Below are 19,405 nucleotides of genomic sequence, written 5' to 3'. Positions count from 1 at the left end.
TGCCCACCCTAAGGATGCTGTCAGTCATTTTTTCTGCTGGTATAAGGCCAGCAAAGGCTCTTCCTTCTCCAGCAGCCAGAAGTTTCACAGCAGGAGCATCTCCCAGGCCCTAGCATGTCCCTAGGGATGTCTTTTGGGACCTCAGCACCTCACCCTGGGCTGTCCCTCCGTGCATCCATCCCATCTCATGGTACATCAAAGACACTGCAAACAGGCTCCGATTCCCCATGGAGCGAGTGCATTTCCGTGGTGACACTCCATTGACATTTTTGAAGCCATGCCTCGAAAGAGGGACCCAAAAAAAATGTCACAACAGCTCAAGTGGGCCGGCCATGCAGGGCTTTGGCAAGCCTCGAGCCAGCCATTTGCTGCGGGGGTGCTCCGGGAAGCCCAGCCGGGTCATTTTGCTGGGGCAGCTTTGGTTTTCCCACGCTGGAGGAGCAGGGGGGGCAATTCCCACGCTTGACACGAGGGAGCAGGAGGTGGGCGCTCAGCCCCACGGGCTCAGGCATCCCCAGGTGGGGCCCTGGACCACCTGGGGGTTATTTGTTAAAGCCAGCAGGGATGGGTGAGCGGGGGGTCTCTCTAATTAAATCCTTTTATCAAGTGGTGGATCACAGTTGGTGGGCTTTATATGAACTCTGTGTGGGCTTTATATAAACATGAACCACTAGGCATGAAGAGGGGAGGAGGAGGAGGAAGAAGATGACAACGACAACGACGACGACGATGATGATGATGACATTCCATCTGCTCACGCTGCAGTGCCCACAGCCTCACCTGCACACTCCCATAGACTTGTAAGCCTAAGCAGTCCGCAGTCAGGACTACATCAATTAAGGCTCTAATAGCTGATTAAGGTAATTAACTAAGCTGGGAAGGGGAGAGGCAGCTGGCCAGCCTCCAGCCCCTCCCGGCACGCCGCCTGCACTGCACCGCCAAGCACAACAAATAAATCCAGATGTTTTCTTGCCAGGGAAGCGGCCGGGGCTGACAGAGGCAGCTTGGCAGGCGGTGGCTCTGAGGGTCCCTGTGTTGGGGCGAGTATTGCTCCCACAAAGCCGAGGTGGGCAACTGGCACCCCGAAAGAGGAGGCAGCAGCGGCAGCTGGGGTCCTCTCTGCTGGTCCTTTATTTTGAGTAAGGTTGGAGGCTCCTAGGACCTGGCTGGAAGCTGAGCTGCAGTGCTAGAGAATTAACCTGTGTTTAATGAAAGCTGAGGAAAAAATACAAACTGAGAGGAACCGGGTGGTGCCCTCGCCCCCGCTGTGGGCAGGGCAGGGCGGCACATCCCCGCGCTGCAGCCAGCAGCTGCCTGCCCACGGGGGGCTATGTCCCAGCCCCCCCAGCCCCACACCCATGCAGAAGGTGCCTGGCATTTTGGATGGAGTCGACCCCATGGCCGTGCACGGTCCCACAGTCCTGGAAGAGGTGGCATTTGGTCCGGAGGGGTGGCACCTGTCCCCCCTTTTCACTTTCCTTGGGGACCACCCCGGGGGCTCTGCTGGGGGGGCAGAGCAGAAGCAGCATCCCAGGCTCCAGGGCAAGGAGAAGGCATCAAGCGAGGGATCTTCTGTGGTGCTAGGTGGACTCCCACCGACCTGGGCAGAGGGAACAGGCATTGCCATGTGGGATAGGACCCCCAGGGGTGGCATGTCTGCTCCCCAAGGCCGCCCCCCGCAATCGGTCCCCACTCACAAGGTGCAGTGTAGAGCATCCGCATGACCTTGAGGCAGTTGTCCAGCAGTGCCTTGGGGCGTACAGCCTTCCTGCGGCTCTCAGAGCCCACGCTGTGAACCAGCTTCACCAGGTCGGCCACCACTGGCTCCACATCTGTCTGCAGAGACAGGTCACAGGGACATCACCAAAGTCCCCCCTGGGACAACTGGGATGCAAAAACTAAAGCTGCTGCATTGGCCGGGAATCGAACCCGGGCCTCCCGCGTGGCAGGCGAGAATTCTACCACTGAACCACCAATGCCAGATGTGCAGCGTCCCCCGGCGCTGCCCCACGCACCCAGCAAGGGCAGGGCCACCACAGACAGCCGCTGCCACCCGTGAACCCCCCAGGGATGGCACCCCAACACACAGCCCTGCTGCGGGGGCTCCGGCCACGGGAGCGCCTCTTCCTGCTGCCCCAGACACCACCTCCAGCGAGGGCCGGTTGTCATTAGCCTTCAGAGTTAACACGCTGATGAGACAAGCAAGCAGAGCGCTCTGTCTCTCCTCAGAGGGGCTGCAGAACTTGCCCCGTGGCACAGAACAACCCCGCCAAGTTTCAAGTTCACCCTGAGACTCAGCTGTGACCGGCCACCCTCACCCAGCTCCCGAATGCAGCTGCCTCCGAAGTGCAGCAGCGCTCCCAGCCCCAGGCAGCCCCCCTTGCCCTGGGCCAGGGCCCTTCACTGCCACCAAGCCAGTGTCCTCCACTGTCTCTGAGCCAGGGACCCTTACTGCAAGTGAGCCAGGGACCCTCACCGAGCCAGGGCCAGTCACTGCCACCAAGCCAGGGCCCCTCTCGGCCACTGAGCCCCACAGCAGCTCCCTGCCACAGCCCCACAGGAGTCAAGAAGGGCCCTGTCAGCACCTGGCACCCCACACGGGGGCAAACCCGGCAAGACCAAGGGTGCCAGGAGTGCCCAAGGGAAAACCTCCAGGCACCATAGCAGCCTCCGAGGTGCCCCCCCTGGGACAACTGGGATTCAAAAACTAAAGCTGCTGCATTGGCCGGGAATCGAACCCGGGCCTCCCGCGTGGCAGGCGAGAATTCTACCACTGAACCACCAATGCCAGATGTGCAGCGTCCCCCGGCGCTGCCCCACGCACCCAGCAAGGGCAGGGCCACCACAGACAGCCGCTGCCACCTGTGAACCCCCCAGGGATGGCACCCCAACACACAGCCCTGCTGCGGGGGCTCCGGCCACGGGAGCGCCTCTTCCTGCTGCCCCAGACACCACCTCCAGCGAGGGCCCGTTGTCATCAGCCTTCAGAGTTAACACGCTGATGAGACAAGCAAGCAAAGCGCTCTGTCTCTCCTCAGAGGGGCTGCAGAACTTGCCCCGTGGCACAGAACAACCCCGCCAAGTTTCAAGTTCACCCTGAGACCCAGCTGTGACCGGCCACCCTCACCCAGCTCCCGAATGCAGCTGCCTCTGGGTGCAGTGGCTCTATCGATGCCACAGAGGAGACGCAGGACCTCTGCTACCGCTGCTGCAAGGTGCTGCCACCGGCAAAATGGGGATGAGTCTGGGGACCACGTTCTGCAGGACCTCCGGCCGTGGCACTGCCACCTCATGACGGTGCTGATGGGGGTCCCATTTCTTCCCCCACCAGCCCTGCTCGTCCCCCAGAAGGGGTTTGCAGGCAAGAAAAGTCATGCTGCATTGGCCGGGAATCGAACCCGGGCCTCCCGCGTGGCAGGCGAGAATTCTACCACTGAACCACCAATGCCAGATGTGCAACATTATCCGCCGCTGCCCCACGGCCCTGCACCCGGGGAGCAATCTCTATCCCCCAGCAGCCCGCCCAGGCCTGCCCTCCCACACCGCCCACAAGCAGGAGGATGCCCATACTGTGCCCCCCCCCCCCGCGAGTGTGCACATCTGTGGGCGCATGTCCCCGCAGCACACACACACATGCGTGGGGACACGGCACGTGGGGTGGGGACACGGGGCGGTCCCTCACGTGGGGATGGCGGTGGGGGGGCACGGCGTGTGTGTGTGTGTCTGTGTGTGTGTGTGCACGTGTGCACCTCTTGTGCACCCCCACACTGTGCCAGGTGAGCACGCACCATGCACATCTGCAGGCACCAGCACCGGGTGCTTGCACGCTGTGTGTGCACCCAGCATCCTTGCAAGGGGTGTGCAAGGCTGCGTGTGCACGCGTGGCCGGGCCGGGGGGCCCCACAGTCTCCCCACCTGCCGGTACTTGCTGTACTCCTTGCCCAGGGCATCGAAGAGCTGGCACAGCTCCTGGGTGTACTTCCAGGATGGGTGCTTCACCGGCAGCACCTCGCGGATCCGCAGCACTGCCTGGGAGCTGACGTGGAACCAGAGGTACCGCAGGGCCACCTCCGACACTGTCTCGTTGCGCTGTGAGTAAGAGGGTGCCCCGGGTGAGACCCATGGGGCCCTGGAGCATCCCCGTCACGAGCCCGTCCCCTGCCACTGTCTTACCAGGCGGGTGATGTTGGATGGCCTTAGCACCTCCTCATACTGGACCTGGACCGTGTAGTCGATGGGGAAGTAGTGTTTCTGGAAAGACAGAGAAGGAGAGCACAGAGGTGGGCAGCAAAGTGACGGGGATGTCCCTGCCAGCCTCGGCATGACATCAGAGAACCGATGGAAAAAGCCCTTGGACATGGTGGTGAACCCCCACAGAGCAGCAGCCCTGGGCACCATTTGGCACAAGCTGCCCCCAGTAAAAAATAAATCAACCCCCCAGCGCCCGGTCGCTGAGGCAGCAGGTGCTGCCCTCCCATGTCCCCCTCCTGGAGCAAACTGAAGCCTGGCAATGCCACGTGTCCCCACCACCATCCCCAAACCGTGGGTTACCACCCCAAAACCGTGGGTTACCACCCCAAAACCGTGGGTTACCACCCCAAAACAGTGGGTTACCATGTACTGCAGGCGCATCTCGTACTGCAGCTTGTCCTGGAGCAGGCGGGTGAGCTCGCATTCGCCCGGCGCAGCAGCCTCCAGCCCCAGCACAGCCAGGACACCTGGGCAGCCAAAAGCAAGAGGTGTCAACTCCCCCCCTGGGGACATCCACCGAGGTGACACCCTGAAGCCACCCAGGTCCCCATCCCCAGGCTGTACTCACACAGGACGGCCGCGTAGCCCTGCTGCATGGTGACGGTGGCCGTCGGCAGATCCCCGGGCTGCGCCTACATGGCCGGGGGTCACCGGGAGCTGGCTGGGCAGCGCTGCACGTGGTGGGGGGACGAGGGATGGGCGCACGCCCCGGGCGCTGGGCTGCTCTCCGGTAGCCCCGGGTGGTTGCCCCCTGCCATGGATGGGGGGTTAGTCCCCCTTCCCGGCCGTCCCCGCCGGCTTCTCCTCTCCAGCTGGCTGCGGAGGGGCAGCAGGTCCCAGGGCCATCACAGGGTGCCGGCAGGGATGCGCTTCGGGGGGGTGCGAGCCCCCCTGCACGGCAAGAGGGGATCTGGGGGGAGAGAGCCCCAGCTGCAGCCCCGGGGAGGGCACCCGCTCCCAGCCCGGGGGGCTGCGGGGCAGGGGCAGGGGCAGCCCCGCGTGGTGTGGAGCCGTGGGTGGCCGCGGGTGCCTGTGCCGGCTCGGGGCAGGGTGACCAGGGCTTCCCCGGTGCCACCCCTGGGGGATTTCCAGGCGGGGGCCCAGCCCAGCACCGTTATCCCAGCAATGAATTTGTCCGGCCTCAGCGGGCGCTGGGCCAAGGGGCGCGGGGCCACCCCGTGCCGGGTCCCCCTGCAGCGTGGGACACATCCTGACCCCACATCCACCCCAAGGGGGCTGTGGTGCGTCCCCACGCTGTCACCCCGGGGGAAGACCGCAGCGTGTCCTTGCGCCACGTCCCCCACGGCATGTCCCCTCGCGCCGGGGGTGCGCCGCTTCCCCGCACGGAGTGGCACACGCGGACGGGCCCGCGCCGTGTCCCCTGCACCGGAGGCCCCCCCGGCTCCCCGCACCGTGTCCCCGCGCAGGGGGGGGCCCTGCTGCATCCCCCCGCCAGGTCCCACGGGGAGGCGGCCGCGCCCCCTCCCGTGCCGCGTCCCCACGCCGCGCCCCGCCACCGCCATCCCCACGCGAGGGACCGCCCCGTGTCCCCACCCCACGTGTCATGTCCCCGCGCAAACGCGGCCGGGTCGTGCCCCTACGCCTCCTCCCCACGCGCGGCGGGGGTGGGGGTGCCGTGTCCCCACGCGGGGCCGTGCGGGACCGCCCGCCGCCCCCGCAGCGCGGACCCGCCCCCGCGCGCCCCCCGGCGCGAGGCGCCCGCGGACCCACCTGGCGCGGCGCGCGGGGCCGGCGGGCGCGGGACGCGTCTCCCCGCGGGCGGCAGCGGCGGGGCCGTGCCCGCGCTTCCCGGGAGGCGGGCGGGGGGCGGCGGGCGGGGAGCGGGCGGGGCGGCGGCCGGGGGCCGGGCGGGGAGCGGGGACCGAGCGACCGCCCCGCACCGCCCGGCGCCGGGGCTCGGCCGCCCGTGCTCGGCCGCGGGAGCCGGGCCGGCCCGGCCGGGAGCCCAGGGGGGTGCCCAGCTAGCCCAGGGGGGTGCTGAGCCAGCCCAGCCGGGTGCCCCCGGGGTGCTGAGCCAGCCCAGCCGGGTGTGCCTGGGGTGCTGGGCTGGCCCAACCAGCCCTCCTGGGTCCCTCTCTTGCCAACTTGGCTACCCCAGTTAGGTGCCCGCCGGGTGCTTGGCTGCCCCAGCTGGGTGTCCCCAGGGTGCTGGGCCAGCCCTGCACTGTGCCCCCAGGGCGCCCACCCCACCCAGCCGGCTGCCCACGTGCCCCCGGGGGTGCCCAGCACGACCCCCAGGCACCGTGCGGTGCGGGGCTCCCCTAGCCGGGCTGGGCGGGCGGCAGCGCGGTGTTCGCCAGCACGTGCCCGTGCGGGGGCCACGCTGCGGGCAGGGGAGGCCCCCCCGGCTGCTCTCCGAGGGGCTGGGGGATCCCCGGCTGCCTCGGGGCCAGCAGGGCTCCCACGCCCCCTGGCCTGAGCCCAGCGGTGCCTCGGGACCCTGCGGGGCTGAACCCCAGCCAGGAGCAGGGGATGGGGGGCGCAGGACACCATCTTTCCCCCCCCTCAAAACCCACCCCTTGCAGCGCCGGCTGCCCCGGTGCTGGGGGCTGCCGGGTGTCTGAGGGGTGGGCGAGAGAAACGAGCTAGCGAAGCGCAGGTCAGCGCTCCCAGGGAAACGCGTGGGAAGGAATGCGCGGCTGCCGGCGCTGGGATTCCCCTGGCACCGAGTCAGGGCCATGGCCGCCCTCCTGTGCCCCCGGCCCGGGCACGGCCCTCGCCCCCCGCCCCCGCCCCGGGCTGGGGCAAGGTGCTCCGCTCCCGGCAGGGGAAGGAGCCGGTCCAGCTCCTCACTTAGGTGTCCGCAGGGATTTTGCCCGCATCTGCTGCAGGCGTTCCAGGAAGCCATTTAACAGCATTCCCTGCCCACGTAGTCATCAGCTTGGCAGCCAGGATGGGGCGAGGAAGAGTGGGGAAAGCGCTGAGCGGCGCTGGAGGCAGTTTGCCCTCCTTGGCTCTGCCGGGCTGGAAATCACCTCTGGTGCGAGCCCAAGGCAAACAGCCCCGGCGCGTGGCCCCGAGAGCTTTGCTCCCATGCGGCGCCAGGAGCCCAGCACCCTGTGGCCACAGGGGCCAGCCCGCGCTGGGAGCCCCCCAGGCAAAGAGGGACTGGGGGCTCGGCCCTCCCAGGCTTTGCCTCCCACTGGAGACAGGTTATTTACACAAGCCCGGCCAAGGAAGCAAAACTCTTGGGCTGGGAACCTGTTCGGGAACACCCCCGCGCCCAGCACTACCAACACAGCCGACTCAAGCTCTGCTGGAGCTCTCCTGGAAGCGCTCCATCCCAGTCCAGAGCGGGCATCACGCCCTGGGGGAAGGACAAGGGGATAGGCAGGCGCCCCACATCCCTGACAAGCCAGAGGCAGGACCCCCCCCCACTCCCCTGACCCAGCTGCCCCAGGGTTGCAGGAGAAGGGATGGGACGGGAGAGCAAAGCCCTTTGTCCCCAGGCAGAGGAGCAAGCAGGGGTGGCTGGGTGCCACACGGGAGCCAAAGGGCCCTGCAGGGGCAGGGAAGGCACAGAGGGCAGGGCAGGCAGGCACGCTCACCCTCAGCCCCTGCAGCGCACCCGCCGCAGGAACAGGGAGGCTGCTGACACCCTTCGCTGGGCCGTGGCACCCACCCTCCCCGGCCCCGGGTGGGGAGGCAGCCAGGGACCAAAGCTGAGCCGGGAGGCAAAGCTGGGAAGCGCTTGCTATGTGGGTGAGCTCTGCAGCCAGCCAGCAGGGTCAAACACCTTCCCCGCGCCGTCCCAGCAACTCCTGCCAGAGCTGCAGCTGCTTCACAGGGCAAGGGAAGGAGCCCTGAGCCAGGGCCGGGGCCTGGAAGGGCTGGAGAAACGGTAGCTGGGGGAAAGACCCTTCCCCACATACCCCGCCTTGCGTGTGGTGTGTCCGTGGGCCGAGCAGCAGCTCTGGCTGCGGGAGCGCGGCCCGGCTGTGGGCCAGCTGCAGGGAGAGCGGGGGGCGCAGAGGGGCTTGCAGGCCAACACCTGCAGGGCCACAGCCCTGCTCCAGCATCCATGCAGGGCGCGGGGCTGAGGGTGTGCAAGCTCCCATCCTCCTCCTCCTCCTCCTCCACCCCTCCTGCTCCTGCCAGGTCAGCAACAGATGCTGCGAAGGAGAGGAGCCCCCAAGTCAGGCAAGTTAAAAAACAGGCTTTTATTCTTCCATGTGCTGCTCACAGTCACAGCTTGGAGACACTGCTCTTGCCAAAGTTATTGTGAAACAAATCAAGTCCCAGACTCAGGCCTCACTCTTCCCCACCCCCAAGAGAGTCAACATTGTACAAAACTCTATTTACAGGGAAAACAGTCAGAAATGGTGAGTCCAAAAACCCCTTGCAATTCAAAAGAAAACGCTCAAGACAAGTGTGACAGTTACACCATCCACACAGCCAGGCTTCCCAGCGCCTGCTCCCAGGGCTGGTGGAAGCCCAGGGCTTCTCGCCACGGACTACTAAAAGGAGCCTGGTAATCCTGAGTCACACCACAGCTCTTGCCTCTAACAAAAAGCTGGGTAATTGCAAAACCCACTTGATCTTACAAAGGCTCAGCTGGATCTGCCGTACAGGGCCCTCTGCAAGGCCAGCACAAGACACACTCAGGCTCCCGCATCCTAAAGGGTGGGGCAAGAAGGTGGGGGGGCTGGGGGGCAGCCTGCACCCTTCCTTGGGCACTTCCCAAGAGGGAACCTCTTCGGCTGGAAGCCAGAACGTTAGGAGCCTTCACATAAGGAGCGGGATGTGTTGGGAGACCTAGTTATCTGATACCGTATTTACTGGAGTCACGTTACTTTGAAACATAAACCAAGCGGAGCAAACCAATAGTTCAAAAGGGAAAAAAAGCACACATTCCTCCTCCTAACGGTGTCTGGAAGACCGTCCCTTGCAGCCCAGTGAGGAGCTCTGCTCCTGCCAGCCGCCGCTCAGAAAGCGTAGCGTGTGCGGATGTCTTCCAGCTTCTTGGACACCTCAGGTGGGGTCCGGTCCAGCTCTTCGGCCACATTCTTCTGTTTGTTTGGCTCCATGGAGTTGAACTGCTCACACAAGTCCCCATCGATCACATTCTGGAGGGGCAAGGAGGAGAGCATTGAATCGACACAACACAGAGGCACTGAACCCTGCCTAAACGGGGAAAAACGGCAACAAACAGTTTGTTCCCAGGAGCTTCTTAATCCTGTCCTGGAAACAAGACCATGCTCGGTGACCTCATCTGCTGAATAGCAGCAGTTAGCACCAAATTAATTACTGGCCAGCTTGATTAATGAAGGAGAAACCCCAAAAGCCTGGGTGCAGCTGAAAAATCACACAAGGGAAGGGAAGATGGATCCAACTTGGGTCCAACTGTGCTGGGAAGGCCGGGGGTGGCTGTGAAAGGTGACTGAAAGGCATCTTCAGTCAGATGAGAGACATCTCTGTGCATGCTGCAAACCGGCCTCAAGCTCATCAAGAACAGGAACACCCACTGCACTTGGACAGCTGCAGCTGCTGGGACAGTCTTCTGACCGGTATGACAGACATTACTCTGGTAGCAGTTACCACACACTTACTCTGGTCCAGCACTCCGAACCCTTCCTGGTCACAGCATTTAGCAGTCCACAGCCTCAAAGTTCCTCAAAAGCAGAAATAGGCAGGAACTGCCATTTCTTACGAGATTTCCCTTGTCAATGGTGGTGGAGAAATATCCCCAAGGCAATCCCAGCCTGACCTAGCCACACAAACAGCTAGGTAACGCTGCTTCTCCCGATCAAAAAAGGAGACGCTGCGGCCAGTGGAGAAGCGCAGCAGCAGTGCCTCTGGGCTTGGGCCTCAAGACCAACCCTCAGAAGGTTCATTACAAGGGTTAAGAAACCAAACCAGACATGGTATTAAGTGCTAAGTACCGCTCTCCTTGTAGAGTGGTGTTCAACAGATAGCTTCAGTTCCTGCCACAGGCACTACACAAGTTGTGGTTTACATTGCCAGTCTTCCCCACTGAACTGCAACCACAAGTGGTTTCTGCCAAGCCTCAAAGCAGTTTTGCATCCCAGAGCGAGTCCTGCACGCCCATGACCAGCTGATCCTAAATACTCAGACCTACCTTCACCGGGAAGTAGTAGGAACGGAAACTGAGATGGTCTCGTCCGCAGAGAGGAGGGTGCTCAGACCTTAAGTGCATTTCCACATGCTGGAAGAAGTCATGGTCCTGCGGAGATTAAGGATCATTAAGAGAACAGTTTCCTACAGGCCAACACCACTGGCAGGGCAGGTTGACACCATCAGTCAGGTGTTCCTGCGCTGGCTGAAACACCGCCACTATCAGGTTCTGCTAGAGTGGCTCTGCACACAGCAGGCAAGGTCATGCTCATCCTGTCACCGCTTCCACCCTGCGAGTGCCCACAGCAGAGTTAAGCAGCCAACTGTGCCACCTCGGCCAGGATCAGCCTCCCAGGAATGGGAGCACATAGCAGCTGTGCAGCAAGGTGCAGCTCAAAGAAGGAATGTCTTGGCACCTGCTGCTCCAGGAGGCCACAGCAAACCGAGAGAATACCATCATCAGGAGCTGAAGCATCAGCATCTGATCAATAGAGTTTTACAAGCTATGCAAAGCGTGCCAAAGGATCCCCGCGCAGACTCTAAAATCAGCCAAGAGCTCCTCTGGAGTACGAACAGATTTAGCCAGCAGTGCACTAAGAAAAGCTCTTAACTCTTTGTGGAACTGATGTAGGAGGAGCTAACAAGCTCCTTCTCTTCCCTTTTGCATCCCACCCCACAGCATTTCCTGCAGGCCAGGTTTTCACGCACTGCAGCGCCCTAGGGTTACCCTCTAGAGACACAGACATTAATATACTGGCTGGGGATGAGCGCATGGAGAAGCAGTAATTCTGCAACATAACGATGGGGCTCACTTACCTCGTGGGAAGTAAAAGGGACCAAGATTCCTATCCCTCCCGATAAGGTGGTATAGACAAGAGACTCTGAGCCTCCTGGGATGAGCGTGGTCTTCTGTAAGGAAAGCACTGTCTCTCCCACGTGGTAATTCATAATCACTTCAGCCTGAAAGTCAACCACAGAAGAATGTTTTTTTTTTTTAAGCTTTATATAAAAGCATAAAAAGACTTGAGAGGAAAGCAGAATAAATTTGGCCGCCTGCTAGTTCTGAAATGCCTTTCTAAAGAGGAAGTGCCTTCCACCTGCGACCAGATGGCAGAACTCAGCATGCCGCTCAATTACTCTCTTGAGCTGGACAAACGGATGCAAGTAATGAGGGAAAGCAGGAAAAGAAAACGAGTGTGCCGCTTCAATCAAACATCACCCAACAGGCATCAGCCGTGATTTCAGAAACTGAATTTGGCTCCCAGTGACAGTGAAAACTGATCCCCCACAGCACCACAGACGTGTAGGAGCAGAACTGCCGATGCAGTGTTGTCCAGGAGATGTAGAGGACTTCACAGAAAAGCAGCATATTCTTTTCTCACAATAACCACATGCTCCCCATGAAGCGTTACCTTCTGTGATGCTCCATTAAGAAGCCCCCTGTCCCAGAGAGCTTTGTTGCCTGTGGGATCCTCATCTACCTCATCGTTGGTGTTGGGAGGCAATCTCACCTGTGTTGAAAGAGGAAGAAAGAGTCAACAAGCTGCAGAGAAGCAGCACGTATTTCTGGAGAATCCCTGTGCCTTTGAAAGTCTGCTTTTGCAGACCCTACAAGAATCACTTTACGCTTACAGCAAAATCATCCACTTGCCCCTTCAACAAGGCCTTTAGAGTTCAATGATGACCATATTGTCAATACCACTGATGGCCTATCACTCAAAAACACGGGTGGGACCCCATGACCGGTCTCTGCCTGGCCTGGCACTTGCAGATCACCCCAGGAGGTACGGTCAAAATGGTCTGAAGGTGGCTCCCGCTACAGAAATAGTTTGATGGGTGCGGGGCAGGAAACCCAAAGAGGATCGATTTGTGCGTGTCGGCCAAATCCTACGGGTGCAGTGTCTGACACTTGCTGAACTCTGTACTCCAAATCACCCGAGCACGCTTCAGAAAGAGATCAAAGCTCTCACAGAAAGACCATCTATTCTTTCCTCCTCCCCTGCTGAAATCTAGCCAGGTGGAGAAGTGTCAGCACTGACAAAGCCAGCTTTCGAGAGGAAGTGACAGAAAAAGCTAAATGCTAGTGATGAGGTGTTGCCAGAAAAAGTAAGAGCGATAACCCTGACGCAAGTTCTTATGGGCCCCTTCAGTCACAAGCTTTGTTTCAAGGCTTATTCACAGCAAGTTTTGGGGCAATTTCAATAAAAGTTATTGAATGCTTCAGAAATATGTTTTTTTGACCTGCTGATGCTTTAATTAACAAACTGATAAACTGCAGCCATCCATTATGATGACAGCTAGTCACTCTGTAAAAACAAGTGAATGGTAACAGGGCGTTGTCTCCAGCTAGGCATTGATTCTCATTCTTTCAAGACAAATCATGGATGTTTTGAAGAAAAGTATGTCATGTCCAAAAAGCCCGGGCTTCTCCAAGGCACACTCACCACGCAGATATTGCCAAACTTGTCTGCTCCAGCCACAGTGTCATAATCCAGGAGAGTTGCTGTAGTGACCCACCGGGGATAAGTGTCATCAGCAAAGATGATGAGCTGGTTCTCATTCCTTTTGTAGCGCACCCAGATGAAGCTCTCCTGAACGTCTGAAACAATCACTCTGTGCCCAATGGTTTGGATCCCACAGATGTAGTTGGCAATGTGCTTGTGAGAGAGAAAGGACAAAACCAGAGTGCTTCAAACAGGCAAGCATAACCCATTAACTCTACCCTACTCCAGTTGAAACACTTATTTCCCACTGTGAACCACAGCTCACTCCCCATTTCCCCTCATTCCCTCCAAAATTCTCTCTCCTTTCTGGCATACTACAGCCCCAATCTAAATACACTGTCAATACAGGGCCTTACAACCTAGCATCCGCCATGCATCATTAACAGTGGGGCTTACTCATCTTAAAGGTCTTTTCCAACCTAAACAATTCAATGGTCATTCTCAGCGTGCTGAGTACGAGTCATGTCCACAGAACAAGCATTAGTGGTGAGCCTATGAACTGAGATGCCAAGGACAAGCAGGTGCTGAATGCAACCAGGCATTGCTTCAGCGTCCCCTCACTACTGCGGTCACAAAAGACCCAAGAAGGAAAGTTTCAATTTTTCACTTGAGTCACATTTTAGGAAAAAAAAAAACCAAAAAACCTAACACCCAAAACCACTTAACACACAAAAAAAAAGTTCCTCTATGAATTCCCAGTCTGCTCGTGAGCTTGCTGGAGTTCCTTTGTGTGTTAATGAGCAACTGGCACAGGCTCTCAGTTTGCATGAAGAGAAGGAGGAACAGGCAATTAGAAGTTAGAAAACCATGCTCCGCAATTTCTTGTCCTGAAGTACCAGAGATGCTCAGCAAGAAGGACCATCTGCTTCAAGTAGAAAATCTCCTGGGATTCTGCAGCTCCAAAGAGGTGCCCATATGCACCCTCCAACTTCTGCTGATCACCTAACCTAAGGAACCATTCCCAGCAGCTGTTGTTTTGTATCTGGACAAGAGCTTTAATATTTGCAGCAGCTGGCCAAAGGCACGGTCCGTACAGGCTTGTGAAACTCCTGCACATGCCTGTTAACAGCCTGCACTGAGCTGGTACAGAAAGGAACCTGTGGCACTACCACCCGAACGGTGCCGGGGAAGCCATGTGTGCTCGGGGTGCAGAGGGGCAGCACAATGGCCCAGGCCAGCCAGGGCTGCCAGCACCACTCCAGATGCGTGCAGCCAGGGCACACCAGCTCTGAGGTCCAAGTGCACAGACAGGCTTGGGCTGGAGGAGCAGCTAAACCCTTGTTCCACTCCCGCCGTAAAGCATCATTTGCTCCAAATTAACAGCTCTTGTCAAGAACAGAAGCCAGTACCTTATTCTCACACTTGCGAAGCAGTTTCTTCTTGCCCAGGTCGTACACACGCAAGAGCTTTCCAACTCCAATTAAGACTCTACCTTGGAACGGAGCAATGGCTGCAGGAACCTCCTCCACAGGGGTCTAGAGAGGGAAGAGGAAGACTCTGAGACCCCCATTAACAGAGTTAACCTTACACCAAGCTTCAGAATGGGTTCAACTAATAGTTCGGTTGAAGCTCATTGGCCTGTGCCAAGGCTTTCAATGTAAAAGGCCCATGACAATCTTTTGCTACAGGAGGGGCCAAAGGTCAGCCTTCTGACAGCAGCGCACACCACATGTGGTGCTAACAGAGCTCTCGGTACTACACAGACAATGCACTGCTGGCAGTGCACCTTAACTGAGGCGTAGGACTGCTCCAAGAACCCCACACTGGGCAGGCAGCAAAAACAGGAAAAAAAAAAAAAAAAAAAGACATCTTGTTGCCTCAGTTCTTATTTTTCATTTACACCCAACAGAAAGACTTGATACTTTGCCTAAATCCACCCAGATCGTCTGTTTTTAAAACAAAAGGCATGAATCTAATTCAGCCATCTGCCACAGATACTCTGAAGCTGCCACTGAAGAAAATGTGAAATCAGAACAATTACAGTGTGCCCACAATTCCAGTAACTCAGGGCTGAAAAATCTCCTACCACTGATCAATCCAAAAGGATCAGCCACAGCAGAGAACGGGAACACGTGGAGAGCTTCCAGTTATAGTGTTCCTAGCTTGGTTGCACTGGCTAAGAGAAGTTATTTCACACCATCAGCTCTGCCTGCTTTCAAGTGGGTGGTTCAGTGGCACCAGAAAAGGCCCCAGTCCAGGACAGAACCCACTCCACTCATTGCATCAAGACCGTAGGAAGTGAATAAGCCACAGCATTCCTTTCCATGTGCTCATCTGCTCAAATCTCAGCCATGCTGGAAGCATGTGGGAAGGAGAATAGAATTTTGTTTTAATGTAATTCTGCTGAAACCCTCGCTAAAGCCCCAGAGACCTGTCACAAGCTGGTCACTAGGTGACTAATTATTTTTACATGCAACCAAAACAGCATCAGAGGAAAGATGACAGCTCACACCAGCTTTATGTGGCCAGCCAAGGACTGGGAGCCTTAGCACCAGGGCTCAAGTGACCCAAGTATGAATTCATTTCGTAAACAAGAGCTCAGAGCAGCTCTCTGAGGTCATATTCCAAAACTGAAAGAGTTGTTTCTCTCTCCTTCCTAACAGGGCATGAGAAACACTGCTCCCTTCCCATTTATCCAATTAGATGGGTAAGACTGGGACTCTCAGATCTGTGTTCAGTCCTCAGCTCTGCAAAAGATGTCCCCAGTGATTTTGCAGGAGGCAGCTTCTTCATGGCTGCTTCCAGTGTGCAGTATCAACATGGTGATCTTGCCCAGGATTCAGCGAGTACTGCACTACTATCACAGCATTCAGGGTGAAGTAACAGCTATTCCAACTCTAAATGACTCAGTCATCCCTCTCACCTTGTGCAGAAACTCCAGCTTCTCACCACTATTCACCAGCTTGTACGTGTAGACAAAGCCCCCAGCAACTGAGCGTGGGTTCAGAATCAGGTCCTTGGCGACTCCCACCAGTACATACCACTCATCACCAGTGTTGGAGAACCGGCACACAGCCACACTGCGGATAACAAGACACGCCAGGAGATCAGCATCATCACAACACAAACTAACACTGCACACCCAGACTGAATTCCCTGACAGCACAACCTGCACCTCCCAGGCACAGATTCAGCAGCCCAACCTTCCAACCCTGATATTTCATTTTCAGAGGTCATTTTTCCTCCCTGCAGAAAGGTTTAAACACACATCCCTTCATTCTTCCACATTCCCCACATAAAAAGATGTGCTCCAGCTGTCACATATGCCCAAAGCACTACTTTTATGTTTTCACAATGCCCAAAGTGTTACTTTTATGCTTTCACAGGCTGGACACTGCTTAGCAATGTGCAAAGCTCCAGCAGAAGCTGTTTTTCCAAGGCCATTCCAACTTAGACATGTACATAGTAACTTTCCTCATCCTGAAGTGTTATTTCCTGCCCAGTGCCTAGCTCAGCCAGGTTGGGAATCCTGGACAAAACAGGACAGAATCAACCTTTTGGACTAGCATGACCTAACTCCACTTTGCCTGCTCAAGCACTCACTATTCTCCATGGTTATTGTGTTGGTCTTCCCCTCCAGCCCCTCTAACACTTCCTTTCCACTTATCTATGCCCAGTTTATCTGGATGAGAAGAGGAAGTGAGAGACAGCAGCACATTCCCTTGTTCCCAGGTCTCTTATCTGTCACTTACATCCCCATGTTCTTTAAGCACTGGGGTCCAGCAAACACCAGTTCTTAGTGTCACATGCAGACAGATGAGGGTGGGAAGGGAAGGAAAGGGAAGACAAAAGCTTTAAGCACGTGGCAATCACTTCTGGAATTTCAAGCCAGCCTCCTGATAACATGCTGCACCTGGATTTCCACTCAGTAGCAGCTAAGCAAAAGACAGAAAACCCCAAACACGTAAGACTCATCACAAGTAGAAATTCTTGCTGATCTGGTGATGCTTCTTACCTGAAGGCAGCTTCGTTCTGCTCTAGCTGGACCAGATCCAACGTATTTCCCTGGATGGGGTTCATCACCCTGATAACAGAGGCCCACTGTCCATTCCCTGCCTTGGGAGCACCGAAGATGGACTCAGGAAGATTCTCGTTCAGAAAGGCTGCGGCCATCTCTGCAGCCAGCTCCCTCTCATCTTCACCTGCTGCCTCCACCATTTCCTACAGCACACGAAAGGACACGGAAACAAACAGCTCAGTGAATTTATATTTCCAGACACATGCTGCTGCTCTGCGTAAAAAAAATAGCCTTCTTTTTCCCCTAAGCTCGGGCATTCCGGGGCAAGGTACTGCCTGTGAAGACATGAAAGCCGACAAATCCCAAAACTTCCACCCACCCTGAGCTTATTCCCAAGCGAGCCTCTGCAGCTCAGAGCACAGCAGCGTCAACTCTGCCCTGCCCAAGTGGCAGCTGATTTGGAGAAACAGCTCCCCAGACAACTCTGGAAACAACACTGAGAAGAAAATAACCCACTGAAATCCAAACATCCTCTAACCGTCACAGAAAACCCAGAGAGCAATGTTACACAAGCATGATTGTCCTCCAATATGTGGTTCTTGAAGCCTGCCATAATAACATGCAAAGAAAGGAGCACTGGGAAGTAGTGTATTCTACTGAAATTTCAGTTTTGAGGAAGATCTTCACCCCCTTCAGTCCCTGCCTTCGCACAGGGCACAAAAAATAGCAGGCAATGGCAGCAGGGAGGATTTCAAGCTGCAAAAGTCTCCTCCCAGGACTTTTTTCCCCAACATGTACCTGCTCCCACCCCAATTACCTCAGCCATTTGCTGCTTCCTCTGTGCCTTGGTAGCCTCAGTGTAAGCATTGTGGTCCGTCTCAATGATGATCAAGTTGTTGCTCTCTGGGTGAATGACAAATTTTCGGGGTGTGTACTGCAACGGGAAGGCCACCTGGTTGAAGACTGCCCCCAGCTTCTCCAGTGCCAAAATCCTAGGGGACAAAGATGTGACATGTTGACCAAGGTCCAAAAACAACTGTCCAAGAGAACAAAACTGGAGCTGAGCTTTACATCTGTGAAACTGGCTAGTGCTGGAGACAAGCAGCACTTTCCTTGGGCCAGACAGCAACTAGCACACAGCTCCAGGGAGCAGAGCAAAGCTAGCATCCTCAGCGGGTGCCTATGCTGTGGGACAGGTGTGCTCTGCAGTGCAAGGTCCTTGACTTGAGGGTTCTCACTGTCCCAGCTTGTGTTCTGAGTGGCGCTGATGCAAATTCCCAAGAGGAACAAAGAGCACATGGAAGAAGGAAACTGCACATCTGGGGAACACATCATCTGAATTTAAATGTGACACAGACTTTGACACGTAATCAAATGCTCCTCAGAGGCACTTTAGTTAAAACAGTTTGAAAAATGCAATGCCAACTCTTTCTTCCTGTGACTTGCCAGCTGAAATGCCAGTTCTTCTGGCATCTGGTGACTAAAAACCACAAGTCTCTCCAGAAAGAATGACTCCTTTAAAAGCAATGAATGCTATAATATTTCAATGAGGACAGATATGAAAAAAGTGCCTGTTCAAGTGCATACAGCAGAGCTCCTGAATTTACAGTCCATTATTTTCATTTATTTTTTTAATATCCAAGATGAACTTTATAAAAAAAGGCAACAAATACAGCCCTGTCATGCCTCCAATTTCTTAAATCATATGACTCATTTTCTGCAAAGCAGCCAATTCAGATCAAACACCACAAGATCCTAATACACAATAGGTTCACGTTTATTAAAAGCTTCCCTCTCCAAGGATCAGAGAATTTAAGGGTAACTTGAATTACACTTGTTATTTAAAAAAGCTAAAAAATACATATCAGAAGCACATCCTATTTCTTTTTGTCCTTGTATTCTATTTGTTTTCTGAAACTCATACAAGTGTTTCTATCAAATCATTATCCATCACCAAATAACCTCAAAAAGACCTTAATTTTAGGTCACTTTACCTCTTTCCTTCTGAATGTCTAGTGAGAATTCACTACCCCTCCGTCAGCCTAGCATCCCGGTCCAGAAGCGTTTGTGTTCCCCCATCAGTTCTTACCTCAATGTGTTTGTGGAGATGGCTACAATGCCCTCTGGGCACTGCTCAGAAGCAAAACCAGATGCGAACTCCAGTGTCTCATAAGACAGGGGAGTCAGGTGGAAGCGTGACTGATAGGAATAGCTGAGCCACGAACGGCTTGACATGGCCAGCACCTGGGAAAGACAAGAGATTAGGTCTGGGGATGGAGGCAAGCTCACTCCTAGCAATATGAATGGATGTACAGTGTCAGACTCCTGTCCTATAAACAACTGAACTCCTGGTGGACTCCACTCAGAGCATATATTCAGAGATAACTGCCTGCTCTCAAGAGACCGCTTATCTGGAAACTGTGCACAACACAAAGAGGAACTTTGAAGCACTATCAAGACGACAAATACTCAAATTGAGGCACAATATAAACTGTTATCCATAAAAGCCAAGATCAACAAGTACTTTCCTATCTGTTTTTTTCTTTTGAACAATAGCCTGTTCTAATGGGAACAAGTCTTTTAAAACAAATACTCT

At 56.2% G+C, this 19,405-nt stretch overlaps 2 protein-coding genes and 3 non-coding genes across 5 annotated transcripts in view; all 5 read right to left on the bottom strand.

Annotated features, from left to right (window-relative positions):
- Nucleotides 1–1,465: 1,465 nt before the first annotated feature.
- IL34 (interleukin 34) lies at nucleotides 1,466–6,034 on the bottom strand. Its single transcript, XM_040615624.1, has 7 exons — nucleotides 5,983–6,034; nucleotides 4,820–5,161; nucleotides 4,615–4,718; nucleotides 4,174–4,251; nucleotides 3,916–4,089; nucleotides 1,698–1,836; nucleotides 1,466–1,600 (listed from the first exon to the last, which is right to left on the bottom strand). Exons 2-7 carry the CDS (start codon nucleotides 4,845–4,847, stop codon nucleotides 1,581–1,583), a joined length of 543 nt encoding a protein of 180 aa, XP_040471558.1. The 5' UTR covers nucleotides 4,848–5,161; nucleotides 5,983–6,034; the 3' UTR covers nucleotides 1,466–1,580.
- Nucleotides 1,909–1,979, bottom strand: TRNAG-GCC. The gene has a single exon. It is a non-coding gene; the product is annotated as a tRNA-Gly (tRNA).
- TRNAG-GCC lies at nucleotides 2,718–2,788 on the bottom strand. Its single transcript has one exon. It is a non-coding gene; the product is annotated as a tRNA-Gly (tRNA).
- TRNAG-GCC lies at nucleotides 3,378–3,448 on the bottom strand. The gene has a single exon. It is a non-coding gene; the product is annotated as a tRNA-Gly (tRNA).
- Nucleotides 6,035–8,417: 2,383 nt separating the features above from the next.
- The window catches only part of SF3B3 (splicing factor 3b subunit 3), a 30,629-nt gene continuing 19,641 nt past the window's right edge, over nucleotides 8,418–19,405 (bottom strand). Inside the window, exons 17-26 of the mRNA XM_040615281.1 lie at nucleotides 18,899–19,053; nucleotides 17,627–17,801; nucleotides 16,807–17,012; nucleotides 15,715–15,871; nucleotides 14,201–14,326; nucleotides 12,792–13,004; nucleotides 11,760–11,858; nucleotides 11,164–11,307; nucleotides 10,352–10,456; nucleotides 8,418–9,338 (exon numbers count right to left, since the gene is read on the bottom strand). Of these exons, the coding sequence (XP_040471215.1) occupies nucleotides 9,198–9,338; nucleotides 10,352–10,456; nucleotides 11,164–11,307; nucleotides 11,760–11,858; nucleotides 12,792–13,004; nucleotides 14,201–14,326; nucleotides 15,715–15,871; nucleotides 16,807–17,012; nucleotides 17,627–17,801; nucleotides 18,899–19,053 (1,521 nt within the window). The 3' untranslated portion in view covers nucleotides 8,418–9,197. The remainder of the gene's footprint in view (nucleotides 9,339–10,351; nucleotides 10,457–11,163; nucleotides 11,308–11,759; nucleotides 11,859–12,791; nucleotides 13,005–14,200; nucleotides 14,327–15,714; nucleotides 15,872–16,806; nucleotides 17,013–17,626; nucleotides 17,802–18,898; nucleotides 19,054–19,405) is intronic.

The sequence above is a fragment of the Falco naumanni genome, chromosome 15 (assembly GCF_017639655.2).
Source record: "Falco naumanni isolate bFalNau1 chromosome 15, bFalNau1.pat, whole genome shotgun sequence".
Taxonomy (NCBI): Eukaryota; Metazoa; Chordata; class Aves; order Falconiformes; family Falconidae; genus Falco; species Falco naumanni.
Note: the sequence above shows the minus strand (reverse complement) of the source record. Positions and strands in the feature narration are given on the sequence as shown.

Bases quoted from the DNA above. Each gene is read 5' to 3' on its own strand.
- IL34 (XM_040615624.1), bottom strand. From the start codon at position 4,847: ATGCAGCAGGGCTACGCGGCCGTCCTGT. The intron at 4,719-4,819 runs GTGAGTACAGCC...TTGGCTGCCCAG, and splicing joins GGGCTACGCGGCCGTCCTGT to GTGTCCTGGCTGTGCTGGGG. The intron at 4,252-4,614 runs GTAACCCACTGT...CTGTCTTTCCAG, and splicing joins AGATGCGCCTGCAGTACATG to AAACACTACTTCCCCATCGA.